Source organism: Ischnura elegans (genome assembly GCF_921293095.1).
Source record: "Ischnura elegans chromosome 13 unlocalized genomic scaffold, ioIscEleg1.1 SUPER_13_unloc_3, whole genome shotgun sequence".
Lineage (NCBI taxonomy): Eukaryota > Metazoa > Arthropoda > Insecta > Odonata > Coenagrionidae > Ischnura > Ischnura elegans.
The window spans coordinates 9,068,673-9,090,353 of NW_025791659.1; the positions used below are offsets into that span (position 1 = coordinate 9,068,673).

The window sequence follows — 21,681 nt, forward strand, 5'->3', positions numbered from 1 at the left end:
AGGTGTCAATTTTGAACGTACGAAAGTGCGAATTGTACGAAAGTCGAGTGTACGAAAGTCGAGGACCGCCTGTATATCGGCCTGGTGACAGTAAAAAGGTTAAATATTGAAAATATCAAAATCTAATAATTTAAAACTGTTGAAAATAATTTGAACTTTCAAAAATGCATGGAGGTTTTAACAAAATATCAGTACCTATTAAGAAATCAAATAAATAATGTCAGGATCTGGTTTGTGCCCAAGCCAGTACTATAGTCTATTCACTTGATGTCTGCGGGTGAGCTTTCTTGGATTCCCGGACACTCTCGGATGGTTTTGCTGATAGGGGAGGAGTAGTACTAAAAGAGAAAGGAGGAACTAAATTCACGGCTATTCCCAGGTTTTTCTTTTGAGGCGGTATGTGAAATCCACGGCTTATTCACGTTTTTAAGGTTTTCAAGGAACCCTGTCGATGTAATGTACAGTGGCAGCTTGCCCATAAGGACTCTGGGACGCCGCCCCTCCCAAAGATTTGAAAAAGGAAAAAATTATTAAATACTCATTCAATTATAATTATACATCTATTAATAAAGGTATTTTTTCAATCGCATACATCAAAAATATAGGATAAAATACGCAAAAATAGTGCAAAAAGTTCGCATTTGTAGTCGCGGAGCGCTGGCCAGAACGTCCCAATCCATCACCACGCAGTTATATGAAGAGTGGTAGTGGTGGGGGCTGCTGGTGCTATGACCAGTATAAGCTTGTGCCTTGTGGAAGTCTTGGGACGCCGGCTGAGCATGCGCTAAGCGACGTACAGGGTGGTATCCAGAAGTAGTAGGACTGATTTTTTTTAAATTAATTTATCGAACATTTTGATATACCGACTCAATACTCTTCAAAACCGGCCCCTTGGGCATCCACACACTTCAGGCAGCGAGTCTTCCACGTCGTGAAGGCCTTCTGGAAGTCGTCCTCCGGAATGCTGTTCAGCGCCCTCGTCGTCGCCGCTTGGACCGCTCCCACCGTGTCGATACGATAACCCTTGAGCTGCCTCTTAATCCTGGGGTACAGGAAGAAGTTTGGTGGTGCCACATCAGGGCTGTAGAGGGGGGTGATGCAACGTGGAAACGCCGAATTTGGCCAGGAGATCCCTCACAATCCACGCGCCGTGGCACGGTGCATTGTCGTGGTGGAGCTTCCAATGCCCCACAGGTCTGATCGCACGCGTGTGATCCGATTTCGCAGCACTTCCACGTAAAATCTTGCGTTTACAGAATGTCCAGGAGATACAAACTCCTTATGGACAATTCCATGACGGTCGAAAAATGCAATCAACATCGATTTCACTTTCGATTTCGAGGTTGATGGACGCCCGGCGCGTTGGTCGTCCTCGACGAGCTCCCTGCCATCCCGAAACAACTTGTGCCACTCAAATATCAAGGAATGGCTCATGGTATCATCCTTGAAGGCCTGCGTAAGCATTTTCTTGGTTTCGGTTGCGGATTTTCGAATTTTGCAGCAAAACTTGATGGCGTACCGCTGCTCTAAATTTTGCTCCATCGCAAATAACGATGAGGCGTCTAAACAGGAGGTCACTAAAACAGTTTTTCACACTCAACTAATGCACGCAGGCGACTGCCGCATGTCAAAAATTGTTCCCAAGACTCCCCACCACAATATCCAATCTTGCAGACCCCCCTCAATCTTTCCGCCCGCACGGAAAAAAATCAGTCCTACTACTTCTGGATACCACCCTGTATCAAGTGAGTTGACATCGCCGCGCCGGCCGTATAATCTTGGTGTTGCAGTGTCGCAGAATACCTTGTTTTGGTAACCAGTTGACTTATTATGTGTAAATTGTTTTGATGTAAATAGGCCTAGGTGTAGTTGAGTTGATCGAGTTAGTGATTGCTAGCGTTTTAGAGTTAGCGATTGTTTTGTGCATTAGTGGTCTCTATATTGCCCGAAAAACTCACTAAAATACACAAAATGTTAACACCCGGTGGAGTGTGCCCCTCTTAGCATTTGACTCATGAGCCGCCACTAGTAATGTATTTGAATATGAGTGAATTAAAATTATATTATTAAAATTTTATTGTTATAGTCTGTTCACTTTATGTCTGCGGGTGAGCTTTCGTGAGAGCACGGACACTCTCGGATGACTTCGCTGATAGGGGAGGGGTAGTACCGAGAGAGAGAGGAGGAGCGAACCTAACGTTGCCAAATGTACATAGCCGCTCTACTTAGTCACAGAAAACGTAAGAGTCATAGGTGGCCACAGGTATATTGGCCCCGGCGCCGAGACAATATACCTACTCAATTTGAAGGCATTGGGGATAAGCCACGACATTGTCAGCATTGGCACCATTGGTGGAAGGCATACTTAGTCACATACAAGGAGAACGCATGAGGTTTGGCAACACTGCTCCACGAGCAGATTCACGATGTTCATTTGGGCGGAGGTCTGAGAGCGACTCACTGAGGCCACGCCTACTGTTTGCTGATTGGTCGAGGGAAATTCACGTGTCGAGAAACTTTCCCTTCCCTCACTCCCATAAAGGCCTAGTTACACGGTGCATTAACCCGTACGGGTTAATGTCTAAATATATGAACGCGAGAATGAACGGAAAAACTCACCGTGTAACCACCCCAAAATGTACAAATGCATGAACGCGTGAACGGAAAATAGAACCTGTTCTAATTTCGTTCATGCATTCGCACAAGTTGATAACAGAGCCACCTGGTGGGAAACGACACATTTAGTTGCCATCTGCAGGGCTATTCCACAGCCGTCTTGGCTATTCAGTAACTCTTTACGCGTATTTGTTCATTTGTACTGTATCGTAAGTGCTCGAATCCTACCACAAACTCATCATTTGCATCTACACTAATATTCGTATAGATTATCCCTGTATGTATGCCGGACATACCAAGTTTATGCCTATGGTATCTTATTGGTTGTATTATGCCGGAACAAAACAATCGATGAGGTTGTCACAGAGTTTTCAACACGACATTTGTGAAATACAATGCTATTATACGACTTATAGAACACATTTAAAGATAATTAATATCATACGAATTAACGACAATTCTACCTTTTATACATCCGAGGTGGGAATACGCTGGCCCACCACAAAAATACGACTCACATTACGCAAGTTCATAAATCGACAAGACCTCTAAACCAACATCTTTTCCATCAACAGCAAATATCTTCTAAACTTTATAACCGTCCCCGACAAAAGTAGAACAAAGTATCTATATTATATACAACCCGATGTGTGACAGATAGCTCACTCACTGATTCACTCACTCATTCACGTATACAAATTCCCGACCACTTCCGGACGTGCTGGGAAGACGAAATTTTCGCCGTGGGTGGAGAAAAAATATTCATCGGGGGGAAAAGTCCGAAAACTCGAAAAAGTCGATCGGTTTTCGAGATATATCGATCCGAATTAACATTGGAGCCTTATGGGACTAAAACATTTTCCTTACATCGCCTACTTGCAAATGTCTTAGGAACATGAAATTTCACTGACGGAAACTAGATTTTTTGGCCGATTTTTTGATGTGAAAGTTTTTCCAATATTTTGATTTAAAGTATTTTTTATAATTTTTTAAAATTTCCAATGCTTTTCTTATGGGCCTATCTTTGGATTTTTTTTAAACCAACTTTTAATCGTTGTAGGAATAAGTCCTTAACGTATGAGATACTAGATTTTTCAGTTGATTTTTTAGTGTCGTTTTCTTTGCAATATTTTGATTTAAAGTATTTTATTTAACTTTTTCAAATTTTCAATGCTTTTCTTATGGGCCGAATTTCGGAATTTTTTTCACCAATTTGCAATAATCGTAGGACAAATTCACTTAAATGCAAGATACTAGATTTTTTATTCAATTTTTCGGCTATCTTCATGTATCCGAAAGACGAAAGAATTTCGAGTTATTAACGATTATGTATTTCCATTGAAATTGCGACTCCTACAACGTTTGGTAACTTACAACACATCCGCCGTGAAGTTTGCATTCCCTCAACACACGATTTTAAATTTTTCCGAATTTTTTTTTACCACTTCCCGACGTGGTACGGACACCAAATTCAGGTGATTGACGTCTTTCTCGTGCCCCTACGCGCCGCTACCAGGAGAACGCAGAATATTTAATTTTAACGGGTGACACCGTCGAAAAAGCATGCTTACACTACAGCTACAGAGCCGAAATTTTTATCCAAGGTAAACGATGCCGCTTTATACAGAACAAGCACTTTTGGTCCCCCGAAAACCCCCTGTGACCCCCCCAAAAAAATAAAAATTACCTAATAAGTAGTATATTTCGTTCACCATTCATCCGAGTTGTATCGTTTTTATTTATTCGGACTGGGAATTGTGTCGGCTATATTTACCCGTCATGTTCAATTATCCTGCCCCATTTACACACCCGCAATAAAACTTCAAATTTTTAAATGTACATTTGTTAAGAAAATAGTAGAGGTATAAGGGGATTCCAGGACATGGACACCTAAAAGCGATTTTTTTTAAACCACTTCCCCATAAGGTACGGCTACGAAATTCACATGAGTTATGCCTTATTACAGCGCCTACAAACCGCTATGTGGAGAACACAGAATTGGTAATCTAAATGTGAGTAATACGGGCAAATTCATTGTTCCCCTGAAGCTAGATCACGTGAAATATCGAAGCCACGTGAAATATCGAACCCCTCGATATTTCACGTGGCTTCCAAGAAGACCAGGGAAAAAATTATTTTTTTTCTGTGAATAGCATGTTCTTCGGTGTTTTCGCATATTTTAGCTGTAATTCCCTTCTCCTATGACTCATCGCTAAGGAATTTATTTGGATGATTGCGACCGTTGTCAGTATACTCATTAAAACCCCTGGAAACCCCCCGGACCCCCTTCAAAACAGCCCTTGGGGTAACTGACTCACTCATGGATACAAATTCCCGACCACTTCCAGACGTGCTGGAGAGCTGAAATATGGCACGCGTGCGGGGAACCCGAAATGATTCGGAGGAAAAATCCGAAAACCGGAAGGTTCCGCCACGTGTCGTCGCTAGGACGACAAAATGGCCGAAATCGGGCTTTTTTCGGGGACAGTCTTTCGGTTTTTATTTTACTGCACACGAATTGTGCGTGTTACATGGATCGTTTATGCATTTTTTGAAAGTTAATAAACGTGGTCACGTAATTATGTAATGTTATTAGTTTCTATTTAATAAAATGGCTGCCAAAATGGCGTCCAAAGTTTGGTTTTTCGAAAATAATTTCATTCCTTCCGCTCCCCTCGACTTAATTTTGGGTATAGGATAACGAAAATGATTATTATATATGCTCATAACATCGTCTACGAAATGTTGGCAACAATTTTCTTTCGTCATCCTTGGTTACTCAGAAAAAAATTAAAATATACCGAAAATCACCGAAAATTACGAAATCCAAAAGATTAACACAGGATTTTGTCAATTTTAACCCGATCAATTTCTTTCAAACTTAGCATTTGCATACACTTATGCATTGACTTTCAGAAAAAATAAACATTTAATAAATTATTAACGGCGAAAAAATGAAAATGACGGGCACTACTAATTTTTTCCGAGGAGAGATTTATTTTTTATTGTATTACTCTCGAAATATGGATGCCATAGGGACAACTTCTCTTAGATATGATAGTAAATGGATGTGATCATATAACATCATCATCTTTAAACCCCCTTAAACCCCCTACAAAATTAAAATTTGCATATAAGTAGCCTTTTCGGGTACTTTTCGCCACAATTCCGCCGCTTTTCCAACCCTTACCACTCATCGCTACGGAATTGATATGGGCAATTGATAAACATTTGCAGTACAAACCTATAAACCCCCAGTAAACCCACCTACACCCCACAAAAAATAAAATTTTGCACATAACTCTACTTACACATCCCTATGGAATTGGGAGTACACACATAAATCCCCGGTATCCCCCTGAAATCCCCCCAAATGTAAAATGTGCCATTGAGTCTCCTATTTGGGAACTTCTCGCAAACATTACGCCGCACTACCCGTCCCCTCTGAGCTCTAGATCCGGAATATTTTGTGAGGGCGAGCCACCGTAAACCATACGGAGAAAAATACCAGAAAACCCCCGATCACCTCCTGGAACATCGCTGAAAAAAAATAAATTTTAAAGTCGCCTTTCCGAATAGTATTCGTCACAATTTAACCGGTGCCCCTACCACTTATTAAAACCCCCGATAACCCCGTGAAACATCCCAAAACAATTCTCTAATAAGTAGCCTCTCCGGGTAAAGGAATCGTCAGAACTCCGCCACTGTTGCGGACCCCTAGGACTTATCGGCACGGAATTTATAAGGACGATTTGTTTGGTTTAACACAAGTATAAAGCCCCCGGTATTCTGTTGGAACCCCCGCAAAAAAATGAAAAATTTGCCATTAAGTGTTCTTTTATGGGTACTTGTCGCCACTATTACGCCGCATTGCACTACCCTTTACAATCATCGCTACGTGATCACTGTGGACGATTAGTGACCGCATGCATAACACATTAAAACCCCCGAATCCCCCTGGGCACCCCTCTCGGTGGAGAAGAGCATTAATGAGAACTAAGCGGAGCAGCCGCGGGGGGGCTCCTCATTCCCAAGGCGGCGAAGCCGCCCCACAACGAGCTTAAGTAACCCTTCTGCGCAGCCGCTGTGGGCTCCCTCCACCCCTGGGCGGCAAAGCCGCCTCTTAAACGAATAACGGTGAAACAGTTCCGAAATGCCCTTGCCCTCTGGGCGGCTATGCCGACACCAACCGAGGAACGGCGAAGCCGTTCCGAGAAATAAGCGGGGTAGCCCTGGCGGGGCACACTTAACCCCTGGGCGGCGAAGCCGCCTCTCAACGAGAAACGGCGAAGCCGTTCCGAGGAATGGGTGTGGCGCTTCCCTACCCCCTGGCCGGCGAAGCCGGCCCCTAGACTTTTCTGGTGAGATTATTCAAACTAAAATTCTTCGAACGACCACAAATGTAAACGGCGAAGCCGGAACCAGGTTTTAAGGGGCGCAGCCCCTTAACGAGCGCGCGGAGCGTGCGAGTTGAAAATACCTACTCTCATACATCATCTACACTCAGTGAAACAGATGACAGAAAAATGTCTAGTAAACACGGCTTAAAAACAAGATGCGTCTACAAATTTTCAGCCTAAGTATTAACTTTGATAACGGTTTGAAATAAATAGAGTACTATTGAGATATAGCATTAAGCGAGCGATAACGATAAATATTAAATATAAATAAATATTACTGGCACGAAATGAAACAACTTCGGCAACTACAATGGAAACCACTGTTTACATGGCAGCGCAAATATACCGTATATCTCCGAATATAGTCCCCCCCCGAATATAGTCCCCCCCCCCAATTTTGAGACCTCAGTTTTGGGAAAAATTTTAAAATGTAAAGGAAGGCAATTTTTCTGTGGTTAGCAAGTTAAGATTCTAGATTCGATAAAAACTATTATTTTCTGTGAAGATTAAGAACAAATCTGTTCACATATTTTCCATCACAACAAAATAACTATACCTAAAACATGTTGTGATCCATTGCATGTATCAGTAATTTATAGTTCCTTAACCAGATGTAATGAAGAAATGAGAATTTTTTTTAAGTATCCAAGGCTATTGTATTTTTTAAACCTTCACAAATTATTAATATTTTTGATTTCCAAATGACTACAGACAATGTCAATATATAAGCTTTAACTTAAAGCCCATAAACAGTATTGCATTTGGCCCTGAAACTTCCTTAGATCCAGTGTAACACACCCATCAAGTCATCACAAATCCAAGTGACCTGAAGAATTTAGGAAATCTAAATAAAATTGTGTTAAATAAATTATAAATATTATAAAAATATTGCTATCAAATGCCTGCTAAGCAAAACAATTAAACTACAGGACTTACAAATATCAAAGTAATAAAATTAAGAAATAAACTTTTTCCAACAAACATTAAAACTGAAAAAAAATTATATCAATTTTCAATGCCTCGTCGCGAATCATTGCATAAGTTACACAAAGAGCATCTGCTCTGCATTTGCGCACAAATTCGACGATATTTTCCTCTAATTCTTTGAATCTGCCGCATCGAGACCCCCGAAATGACTTCCGCGATGTATTAGCGCTTTGCAAGCGCTGTAAATACTATGATTTACGGTGTATTCTGCAACGGCTATTTTTAAATTGGCATCGAAACTCCGTCTTTGAAGGCCTCTAATCTGCGGCAGGATTGATCCTCATCTTTCTACTTGATCCATCACCTCACTGTTGAATGTAAAATTATTTTTAATAAAGAAAATATCGCGGAAATAATTGCGAAACGTTATGCGACGTAATTTATCGATCCTATTTACCCTGACGAATTGAAGATATTCCTCAATAAATTGATTACACTTTCGATGCTGAGTCGCTGTATTTCGATCAAATGCAGTAATGCCGGCGCTTCTGGTTTAAAGTCGCAGTGGTTGTAAACACGAACCGCACGGGCACATGGACGTATAGTAGCTACGGACGCAATGAAATGCTAAATCGTCACGAAAGGTTCACTTTATGTTTATTTTTCGCAATTATTTAAATCGTGTAGTTATTAAATGAGCGACGGGTACATATACCATTGATTCAATTCTAGTGTTCGATTAATGTAATGATAGTGTGTGTTTAGTTTTCATTTTAATTATTTACTGTTTTGCGTCATTAAGTGATCAGTGTCGATTGAATTATTCTAACAATACTTTTCCAAGAAAAATTAGCGGCTACCCGATGGATTCCGTGAAAACGCATATTCGATATGCTATTTGAATCGGAATAATCGTATCTGTACAACATTTGTGGTAAAAATTGTCTTAATTTCCGGTAAAACGTGGCAGTATTTACTAATATCTCCGATTATAATCCTTATAAATATACTCAAATAGAAAGACTACGAGAACATTAGCCATTATGCCGTTATTTATTACTTTACGGTCACCTTTAGTATGCTAAACTGGATTACACTCGATTATAGTCCCCCCCCTTACTTTTCCGCGGCCATTTTTGGAAAAAAAGGGGGGACTATATTCGGAGATATACGGTATTACCAGTATGTGAAATTTCCTGGTCCTACAGGAAACAGCGAAAAGGGAATTATTTCCTGGTAAGTATCGTCTGCTTCCTATCTAATGATACTGTTTTCACATTTAAATTTTGCGCACTGTAAAGGGAATAAACAAAAACTAAACGCCTCGCGTTACGAGAAAATGTGTGAAAACTTGTGCAAACGCATGTACCGTGTAACCGCTCATTCATGCTCCGCGTTCACGCAAACGTCCATGAATTCAGACATGCAAACAGACACGCATTCATACATTAACCCGTACGGGTTAATGCACCGTGTAATCAGGCCTTAACTACAGTTTTTGATGCCTGCCTTGTATTTTCAACAAGGTCTTGGAACGCATCTCCTTCACATGCCAAGGACTTACTTCATTATGAACTTAATGCATGCACGTCCAGTGAAGTAAATTTGCAAGACGTGACATTTAAATTGTACGGCAGGAACTTACAAAGACCCAAACCAAACACTTCCTGAACTTAAGCGCTAGGCCACACCTGCCGTCTGCTGATTGACAAAGGCAAAGTCACGTGTCAAGAAACTCTCCCTCCCCTCATCCCCGCTTGCTTCGGCCACACCAGCTCACCCGCAGAGATGAAATGAACAAAGTATAATACCTTCAATGAAAAATCATATATGATTGCTCACCATTGCCGCTGCACTTTTAATTTTAAATCTTTGTACTTGGAGATGAAACATTTCACCGTTTCCGTAAATTCAGAAACACAGCTGCTGCACTCCCAACAATCATAAAATAAATATGTTCACATTATATGATTGCTTTGGGTAGTAATGGAACAGTTTGTACATATTGAGGCTTTCTAGCCACACATATACATATACAGTATTTATAAGATTCGACTTTGAACATTGTGATTTGATCGCAACGAATAAAAATGCAACTGCACAGGTTGGATATTCATCATACAAGTGATTAAGTTCACAACCAACCATTGCAACCTTCGGTAGTTGAATTTTTTAGTTGTGTAGAGGGAACGACGTGTCTTTACGCATTGTACAGCAGGAACTTACAAAGACCCAAACCAAACACTTCCTGAACTGAAGCGCTAGGCCACACCTGCCGTCTGCTGATTGGCCAAGGGAAAGTCAAATGTCGAGAAACTCTCCCTCCCCTCATCCCCACTTGCTTTGGCCACAACAGCTCACCCGCAGAGATAAAGTGAGCAGAGTAGAGCCCGGATGGTTTGAGTCAATGACTAGCGTATCATAAAGGTCTCCCAGCCTAATGATAGGAAGCCTCAATTAGCGACATTTGAACTATAGATACATAACTATAGATTAACTATGAAGCCGGCCTCGGTGGCGCATGGGTAAAGTCCCCGACTGCTAACCTAGAGGTCACGGGTTCGAATCCTGCCTGGGTGGATTGACCAACATCCAGGGCATGGATGTTTGTTAATGTCAATCAAGTTAATTGTAAGAGAGTACAATGCCGTCCTAAATTCGCTTGAAAATGAAAAGACATTATTATTACAAGACATTAAAGTGAAAGTTTAGGTTATCCGTGTTTCTTGATTACCCGTTCCGTCCCTCCCCATTATTAGCCCGGATAATCGGGATTGTGCTGTAAATAATATTACTATTACTCACCCGTGCCCAGCATCCATTTCAAGGCTCTCTTTGGAGAAGTGTCACTCTTCAGCCCTTTGCTGTACGTCTTCTTGGGTCCATCGCCCGAGGAACGATCCTCCTCGTTCCCCTCGCCTTCTGTTGTCGTCCCACCATCAGCCCTATTCTCCACATCCCTGCAAACATCGACAAGCACCAAATTAAGATCCCACGCTTCTCCGGTAGATGTTAAGGCCAGTCATTTGAAAAAAATTAGCAATGAATTAATTTTATTACAGTAAAACCTCTATGTAGTGAACCTCTTTACATCATAAACCTCCATACTTCATACCACCCCTACGGTCCCGTCTGATTTAAGTGTAAATTTATAGGCAAACCTCTTTGGAGTGAACCTCTTTATCTCGTAATCCACTTATCACACCTCCGACATGATCTAACATAATAAAAATAATAATAATAATAATAAATTTATTGGTGCCAAAAGATATGCAAAAACATATATAGGACCCGTCAAAAAAGATAAACACTCACACAAGAGATTCTGAATGAACAATACATAAAAGAATGTTACACAGTTACAACAAAACAATTAAGAATTGAGGAATTCCTCAATATAATAAAAGGTATTGTTTAAAAGGTACATCTTTAATTTAGAGGAGAAATTTCCTTTCACCTTTTCATCTTTTAATGAGGCAGGTAGGTTATTATAAATCCTGCAACTCATGGTGACAGGACCAGTATTAAAAATACAAAGGTTATGTTGTCTCACAGCATAATTGTCTCTGCTTCTCGTGTTATGATTATGAATATCAAGATTCTTTAGAAGTGTCAAGTGAGAATGGTGATTTCTACTACGATAACTACCTCTGCAAATCGTACCGAGATTACTGGAGACCATTAATGCAACCGCGATTACGTACATGGAATGACAATTTCAGTAATAATTGTTTTACCCATATTTTTTTTCTTATACAGTGGTACTTGGTTATTACGTTCCTCCTTAGTACGTTTTCCTCCTTAGTACGACGATTTCTCTCGGTCCCGGTACCATCAGAACAAAATACAGGCAAAAGTATTTGGTTAGTACGTTTGAAAAAATTGCGATTTCCTGGTTAGTACGCTTAATTGCTAGCCGTGACGCAACCCGCAATTCGTTCTCCAGTATCTTCTTAAGGGTCGTAAAGCTCCGAATTCATGATTTAATTTATTATTACTAGCCATTAACATTCTTGCATTCATTCCACACATCTTTCTTCGCCCGTGATTTATTCAAATGCATTTCTCAATTCTTATGACGTGATAAATAATCAAACATGGCCATTTATCAGGAATCAGTCTGACTATGCAAAACTGCAGCCAATGAGAAGCCCCAATTTTCCCCACCCTGAGCTCCTCACCTTCTGTTGCCTCTAGAGTGCCCATTGCGCACAAATTTCACGAGTGGGCAATTGTTGCTATTGCACGAGTTATCATGATGAAGAAATGAGTCTTATCCAATTCCCACTTTATCTAAAGCAGTACTGCACGACGTCAATGCTACGGAGTACGTGCATATTTGACTACTGCTGCGGGAGCAGACGATGCTCTGGATCTCCACACGAAGCTTAGCTTAAAAATACTTGGTCTCGGCACGAAAGCAGACGACATTAAACAAATTTTTAAAGTAAATTTCAACTGTATAATATAAAATCTTCTTGTAATTACGTCGTATTCTAATAATCTTGCGTGTTATTATTCGATATATCGATCGATATGGCTTTATTCCAGAAGCAAATGTGTACGGTTGTTGCCTTAATTTAAGGTTAATATAATTTTGTCCAATTTTTATGATGTTTAAAAACAACCCGTTGACATACTCAGGGTTGTTGTTATATTCTCCGAGTATGCTGTGACAAAAAAGAAATGACTTAGCTTTACTTGTGCTCTTTCTATAAATACATGTAGGATAAATCACGGGAGAAAGACGCCGTACTTCGTCTTCTGTCTTCGGGAAATCTATGAAACATTGTGATTTTTATTCACATAGTATTGTTTTTCAATGTAGCGCCCATTTTCTTTATTTTAAAGGTTAAAAGAGTTCAGGAAGGCGATCCTACGAGAACTACCGATAGTAATTGTTATTATGACGACTTTTCCACAGATTGCAATAACCCCGACTGCTATTTTTTACTTTCCTCATTAGCACGTTTTCCTGGTTAGTACGTTCATTTTTTGTGGTCCCTTCAGAAACGTACTAAACAAGTTCCACTGTAATAATAATAATAATAATTTATTATCTGCAGACCATACAAATGTAGGTATCAGATTCTTCAGTATATAAAGTACAACATAATTATTTAGATACAAAGTACATAAGCATCACAGTATACATGGGTCATAAAGAAAATGATTCAATTTAACATTGTTTGTGATCATCACTAAAGAATTCATTTTAAGTATAATAACATTTCATTATCAGATACTCTTTTAAGAGTTTTTTAAATACTTTTGTCGATTTTGTACACTTCACACTGTCAGGTAGTAAGTTATAGATTTTGGTACCCATAACCATAGGATTATTTGAAGATATCTTCTTTTTGTGAAAAGTTACATGCATATTGTATGCATTTCTTGTTTCATAGGGGTGAAATTCTTCATTAGTATTAAATTTATGAATATTTTCTTTCACCAAAATTGCTACACAATATATATACATAGATGCAATAGTTAACAGTCTTAGTTCTCTCATTAGTGGTTTACACGAAGTCCTTTGTGAAACACCCATTATACATCTAATAACCTTTTTTTGAACTAAAATGAACACCTTTAATATGCTGAAATTTCATTAGTTATGGCCATTTTGTTCCATATGAGAGCATACCTAACAGTGAATAAGAAAAAAAGGTATCCAACTATCCTAATCATTTTACGTGACTGTTGAATTGAGAGAGATCACATCGTTTTCTCTTGAATCATGGTAAAAAATCATGCGATAGCACTTGCTTTCCGTAATTATTAAATAATAAATATTTGTTCACTGACGCATGCATGTGTGTTTAAACACATATATAATGGTTTGAAACACAGTAGTGCCTTTCATTTCTGATGTAGATGAAAAAAATGGTGCCTATCACTGAAACCTCTCTATAGTGAAACTCCTTAAATCAAATTGCCCAAATTTTGGTCCCCTCCATTACCATACAAAGAGGTTTTACTGTACTTGGATTACAATCTCCATTTCACTCCGAACAAATACTTTAAGAGGTTTTACTGTAATATGTTGCGTTGAGGTGACTTACTTTCGATCCTTCATCGCCATGAACGCGATGCCTTGGCGCTGGGAGCTGTGCGACAGGTACTTGATCGCCTTGGTGGCCTTGTCATCGTGCAGCGTCGACAAAATGCTCTTCAGACGAACCGACTCCGGCACGTTTGCCTGGTAGGTCAAAGGAGAAGAATGTGAGCAATAACCTTTGGTTTATTTAGATCAAAGTTACATATTATAAACAGAATAGGGTAGTTTCCTTCATCAAAGAAAACGCATTTATGCCTAGGAGATAGAATATTGATAAAAATGTGTAAGGATATTTAATGCAAGGAAATAACCAGGAACAAAAAGTTTCTTGACACATTTGTAATTTATGACGGAATTTCTAAGGAAATTAATGAAGTGGTCTTGATTAATTATATTTTGTGCCGTAAATGGTGTACTAGTTAAACTTAACGGCGTTTTACTCAGATCGCATCATTGCGAAATCTTACGTATGTACGAAGGCGCAGTCAAAATTGCATCTTGCAAAGCGGTGAATTGCCAGAACGCACGAGAGAATGCACTGTTTTGAGATGGAAAAAGATAGCCTCTGCTCTAATAGGGTAGTTTCCTTCATCAGAGAAAACGGAAGGCATTGATTGCGATTCGTTACCCACCATTAGTGCATTCATAATATAAAAATTATTTGGTTTTAGAAATCCCAGTTCAGACGAATGTAAATGGTCAATTTAAACATCATTTAAAAAAGGCCAGATTGGCGACCATGCGATGCCACTCCACGTGACGTCACAGGGACCTAGTTTCTATACGAGTAGATAGGAGTTTTACATTGTCTGAGATTACTAATGCATGCATGAGGCACAGAGCTATGGGAAACAACTCTTAATGATCACCCATTAAAACTGGCTAAGGTCGGAAAGTTTCCTTCGTTTGATAGGGTATTAATAATCCTTATTTAAGCCAAGCGCTACCAGCTAGCAGGGTACTCTGCTACCTGCTAGCAGCCTGCATCGTATCAGCGCTCAAGCCTCGCCCCAAGGTCACCTCACAAGGCGTCAGGGGGAACCAGAAATACGTCACACGGACTTTTTCCCATCATTCCTACTTAGCCGTTGCGTTTTCGTGCGCTTGAAATTTTTCACTTTTCGTTTAGTCACGAAAATATTGTAATTTAATATCTAAAAGTGTGAAATTTGTACTCCAGGAGTAATAATCTTTAGATTTAGGCAATAAAAAAATAATAGGAAATCACCCTATTACTTAACTGGGAGGAAATTTAATATCATTACTATTGTGAAAGATTTAACACTTTCCCAGCAAACAATATGTAAAAACTCTTCTCGGGATACCACTCAGGTAAGATTTTATGAGAGCGCCGACGTTTTTCGTAGCCGTGAGAATGGGTAACAAGTCGGTACTCGAAATGTCGGCACTATTACAAAATCTTACCCGCGCGGCATCTCGAGAAGTTTAAACATATCATTACTATTATTTATGATAAAGTAAACCCCCGATAATCCCAGCACAGGTTATCCGAGTATGAGTTTCAACCTCCGTTGGTGTTTTCTGTGACTTTTGCAACAATAATTGGAAGCAAAAAGTACTGTACTGTGTTTACGCATTTAATGTTTTCCGCATGTAGGGGTGCGGTCCATTGAACGCAATATAAACTACACCACATGGAGGCCGCTTTCAGACGAAACGACCTTTCGCCAGCCGCCGTTCACGTGAAATTCAGGCAGAAAGCGATAGGAACATGGAATAGAAAAAAGGACAAGGACAACGGTGCTGTGGTAGATGGAAAAAGCCAGAAATCAGAGGGTAAAAATGCAGCCTGACTGGGACACGTACCCAGAACCTCCTGGTTGCCGGCCAGGTGCTCTACCAGTTGCGCTACCAGGACGCTTAGATTTACCATGATTTCGGCGGGGGTTTATATACAGTAAACTCCCTTTGCTTTGGCCCACGAGAGTAACCAATAGATGGCACTGGGGCAGCTCACCACTCACCAAGGGAAGGAATGGACGAGGACACAAGGATGAAAGGAAAGGTACACACTCACACGATAGTGGGAAAGAGACAGGAACATGCGTTTCGGGGCACGCAGAGCCCAGGGTGAAAAATATATATAGGCTCTTTGGATTTGTCTCAGCCCCGGATAACATATAGGACATTAAAAAATTGGAAAAGTTCACAAAAAAAATTCAACTTTATCTTACAGATATGTTTTTAGGAGTTGATTGTTAAGACGGTCAAAAAAATGAGATTTTTTTTCGTTTTTACTAATGTATTGACTGATCTTTCTAACAATATTTAAAAAAATTAAATGTTCAAACATGTTAAAAATATTTTCCGCACATAGTGTTTATTTTTTGGGGTACCGATTCATTCCCTATACGAGCAATGTAAAAATTGTCCTCATTTAGCGTTTCCGAATTCTGCATTTTTTCTCACTTAGGCGCAAAAAATTTTACCACACTAGATATTTTTGCCCAATAAAATGTTTTTTCATTGTGGTTGATTCAAATGATTATCGAAATATTTGAATTTCTGCTCAACAACAAGAAAATTGAAATTTTAGCAAGAGTCGATTGAATCTACCCAAGAATGCTTCTTCATCAGCATACTCTCGCGAATGTGGCACTGGGACCTTCAACTCGCAAGCCGGGTTATTTGTCTTTACGTGATGTTTCACTCCCTTTCTTATCCAAACACTTAAAGTTTCAAATTCGATCTAAAGATTCGATCTATTCGATTTCTTCATCATTAAAGAAAACAAAATGTTGCAATTTCATATACAGGCATCCCCCGAGTTACGTAAGAGATGCGTTCCGGCAGACTCTGCGTAAGTCGAAATTTACGTAAGTCAAACCTTTGCGTTAGTGCTTCAGAGATTTTGATCGGTGCGGTGAAATTCTCAGCGGAGAAATGCGTGGTAAATTCTTGGTGAAGTTTCATTCAATTCACTTCGATATTGGTGATCTCTTCCACGTATTCTTACGTTATTAGATGCAAAATCAATAAACATTAATATAGTCTGAGAGTCGCATCTCGAGTATTGCCAATCAAAATGCGTAATATTATTCCCTGAGTTGACCGATCGCGTGGATTCGGGAAAGTACGGTATCTCAACGCTACATTACTAAACTGAATACTTAAATTGATTCATTATGCCATACTGCGATCTAAGGACCCATAGAATGCATTGTCTACCTACCTTTAATCATTACAGTAGACTCTCGTTATTACGAAGTTCACGGGGCCGAAAAATCGGAGGTTCGTAATAACGAAGTTCGAAAGAACGTTTCTTTTAAGAATCGTCGAAAGAAATAGTGTATTATAAACGCTATTAAATTACGCGGAAATATATATAAACAAGAAAATTCGTTTCAGTTTTTCAACAGAAGACTGCGCCATGACGATATCGAAGGTTGATATCTTCCCGAACACATGAACTCCGATGTTCAAACTAGATGCGCCCCAAGACCTTGTTCCAAGGTTGATAAAATTACAGTCCGGCCACCGAGAGTTGTCCAGTAACAGACAATGGGCTGGGTAGGGGGTATGGGAGCCAGGTAAGAAAGCGAAACGCTTGCAAAGTGTTCCATGAAGAAAATAACCGGAAGGGACGACGAGCGTGAAGGACCTAGAGGGATAATTACTTGTTCTTGTGATTCGAAGAATGGGCTTATTTTGGTTGGTCAGGCTTATTTCGGTGCTCGAATATGCATTTGACAACGTTGTATGACTAGACGAGGGTGTGAGGTGCGTTTGGGGGACAGCGATTGACTTTAAACCGTGCTGACGCAGGATTATCCACCCCTCCTATTGTGCCGTAATCGGACACCCTTCGCCAGCCGGACTGCATGTAAGTTATCGAGGAGTACGGTTATCCTGCGGGATGCAACACTGCATTACACGTATGCGCTAACTCACGATTGTGGCGACCTGATCCATCGGGGCCTGCGATGCATCCGGAGCCGAGAAAATGTCTCCCCGCGGTAACGAAGAACGGGCGAAACGCTGAACAGTTCCTAAATTCACACCAGATTCAATGATACCTTATTCAGATGGTGATTACAGTGAGAGTTTCACAGCGCCAAACCGCGTAGTATCGGCCAAATCGAAAGGCGCCAAATTTGAAATTTGAAAGTTTTGAATGCTCGTATCTCTGAAAATTCGTACATCGAATGTGCATAGGAAGAGGATTGACTGTACATCCCATTTACTAACGGTTATGAGTGGGTCACCACGACTTCACAGGAATGAAGGCTGTTATATGATGTAGCGCGTAGACTGAATAAAGAACCATAATTGACGCTCTTAAGCATAGTACACGAGAATAACGTGGCGCGATTATTAAAACTTAAGTGTTGTGAATATCCACCTAAATGCCGTGACTTGTGCGTGTAACTTCGTAATAAAGTTCATATTGCAACCGCCGGGACCGGGACTTAGGTTTGTAATTTCGTAAAAACGAAAATTTCGTAATAACGTTTCTTTTACTATAGCTTGGATAGGCCTTTTCGATGGGACCAACGATTTGCTTCGTAATAACGAGAACTTCGTAACAACGTTGTTCGTATTAAAGAGAGTCTACTGTATATCTTCTGCCTTTTATATATTACGTTGATTGATAAATATGGTGGTTTCACTGTCACAGTTAATACACGTAGGAGTGTCTAGGATTACGAGCAAATAACACACAAAAAAAAACCAGTAAATTACTATATTCTTATATACATTCACACGCACATACCCTCAATCTTTCACACACGGAAACATACTTTCATTCTCTCATATCTCAATAAAATAACGTGAAAATATCATCATTTGAATATTTACTTCGCTGGAAACATCGAAGAGTATTTCCAAAGCACGAAGCTAATTAAAAGTGAGATTTTATTCAGCCACCTCCGTCATTGACGGGCAACAAAGTTAGTGGGGAAAAGCTTTCAATGACGCAATATTCATTCACATTTGCACACAATATGAGAGAAAATGCAGCTTAATAAAATCTTTGCAAAATACAACACGGTAACTGCCAGAAACATGTAAACAATTACGCAATTAATATTGTGTGTCAACTTTTTCGCAGCGTTCATTGCCAACACTCAATGCCGTTACGTGGGTACTAAACAACTTTTCCGCAATAAAGATTTCTGCTCGAACTTCATTTTCTTTTAATTCCACAGATGGACATGTCAAAACTTAAAGGATACAATTTTTAAATTGTTGAAAGTCGGAGTTCGGGTGTGTATGCTTTGTAACAAGCTGTATCGTACAGGAATGAGCGCAACCACATCCATCGCTAGAATTGCAAATTTTAACGTTGATTGCTGACTTGGGATTTATAAGCGATTTTTCTACAGAAATTAATGAAAATTCCTTCGAGGAATGACAAAAATGGGTCACTTTGTTATTTTTAGCACGTAAAAAACTCGATAACTATTCGACATTTTTTCTACCATAGGTAGTACGAGCGAATATCTACTTCTTCGCGCTCGCATTCGAAAATTAACGCAATCATTTGAAATACAGTTATCACAAACGTAAGTACGGATTTACGTAAGTCGAGACATACGTAACTCGGGGGATGCCTGTATTAACAAAAGTTTTCTTTGAAAAACGAAGTTGTTTCCATTTGTTAAAAGTGTTAAAAATTACTTGATTGAAGCTTTCGCGGCTCATGATGATTAAAAATAAGTCACATACGGGTGTATGCCGCGTGTCGTACTGGAGATTGCACCGACGATTCGCGACCGACTGCTGGTCGCTTCATCAAGGGAATGATGCTGGGATTTGGTGTTTTGCCACCTTTTTTTTTTACTACACACCTTCTGGGAAATGCCAAGGATAGGATGCCACTTCAAATTGAAGGAGTATTGGCCTCCTGCCCGGCGGGCTCGGGTTCAAATCCCGGCAGTGGCAGAGAATTTTCAGAGACTGCCCGATCCCTGCTTGAATATTGTGTGGAGGACATTTCAGGCGCAACACTCCGTCCGTCGGATGGGACGTTAACCCATTAGCGAATAGCGTTCCGATCCGACATAGCGTTGGATCTGAGGTATCCGATCCGACCATCCCTAATATACACTTTAAAGTCAAGAAAACGATTATACAAAAATAAAAACTGGAGATATGGTTAAAAAACTAAAAATCGTGTTTCAATTTTTTTTGGGGTTATTTTCCATTGTTGAGGTCTGAAACTTTGAGGAAACGCATAATTTTGGATGCACCTTAAGTGTATATTTTTTCCAAAATTTCTGGGGGCACTTTTCACCATCTTAACCGGCTAGACTCTTTGCAAAGTACAGCGGCATATCATTTTGACGACGACAGTAGGGAGTGTGCAGTCTATACCGTATGTGGAGTCTCTCCCCTAATTATTAAAAATGTACTATAGAGGGCAGAGAAAAATTTTTCAGGAAATTTCAGCCCCGGATAACTGATGGCAGTCTAATCCAAAATTAATTCATGGGGATCGGGTTGGCGTGGTGGCTAGTGTTGGCTTTCCACCTGGTGGGTTCGGGTTCATATCCCGGCAGTGGCAGAGAACTTTCAGAGACTGTCCGATCTCTGCTTGAATGTTGTGTTGAGGACATTTCAAGCGCAACACTCCGTCCGTCGGATGGGACATTGAGCCGTGGTCCCCTTGGCGCCTTTCGTTAAGAGCAGGCTAATGCGGGCGCCAGGTTTCTCTCCACCCTTCCTTCCACACCCTTCCCTCATGGCGCAAATGACCTCAGCTGTCGGTCGCCTCCTTCAAACACCATACCACCATACGAAATCCCGTGCGAGAAGAAATACATCAGGGAAACGGGACGACCGGTCAAAACTCGTATAGAAGAGCACAAGCGGGCCATTCGACTGGGTCACTCTTAAAAGTCAGCCGTAGCGGAGCACGAAGCCACCGGACACGCGATCCACTTCGAAAAATCAAGAGTCATCGCGAGGGTTAAACATTTTAAAGCCCGACTCATCCGCGAGGCCATAGAAATAAAGAAGAACAAGAACAACTATAATAGAGATACCGGATTAAGATTCAGCAGTACTTGGAACCGAGTCATCCGCAGCATTTCGTTATCTTCCCCCTCCAGTTCTAACTCCCCACACCATCCGCCCACCCCTCCCACCTGAAATATATAAAAAGGCAGCAAAAACACCAAATCCCAGCATTATTCCCTTGATGAAATGACCAGCAGTCGGTCGCGAAACGTCGGGGCAATCTCCAGTACGACACGCGGCATACACCCGCATGTGTTAAAATTAGTTAAAACCCTCTACTTTCTAACCTTTTTTCAATTTTTCCCCTGGTTTTGGACCCCCCAAATGAAATCCCTGGCTATTCCACTGTGTGGCACCTTCTACTGACTCTAAAATATATTATATTTTAATAGAAAGCCATTCCAATCATTACAGACCCTAAAACCTGAAAAAAAAATGGCAGGTCCTCGTTTAGTGTTTCTCTAAATTTTGTCGCCCCTGAAAAACATTAACCCTCAAACGCCTGAATTAAAAAGTTTCTGCGATTTTTGTGGTAATCATGTACTTAAATGTCAATGAAATGCTGAGTCCTTAGGTGCAAAATTTATCCATTTACAACCACTACTAGTTACGCCTAGTGGTACCATACGGTACCACCAAAATGTTTTGCATCATAACATCCCAAATATTAGGCTCACATCTAATAACCATACTTTA

The 21,681-nt window shown here is 40.3% G+C and overlaps 1 protein-coding gene across 1 annotated transcript in view; it reads right to left on the reverse strand.

Moving 5' to 3' along the window:
* LOC124172810 overlaps positions 1–21,681 on the reverse strand; it is a 113,505-nt gene that overhangs the window by 57,508 nt on the left and 34,316 nt on the right. The window contains exons 7-8 of the mRNA XM_046552296.1: positions 14,006–14,142; positions 10,749–10,903 (exon numbers count right to left, since the gene is read on the reverse strand). Of these exons, the coding sequence (XP_046408252.1) occupies positions 10,749–10,903; positions 14,006–14,142 (292 nt within the window). The remainder of the gene's footprint in view (positions 1–10,748; positions 10,904–14,005; positions 14,143–21,681) is intronic.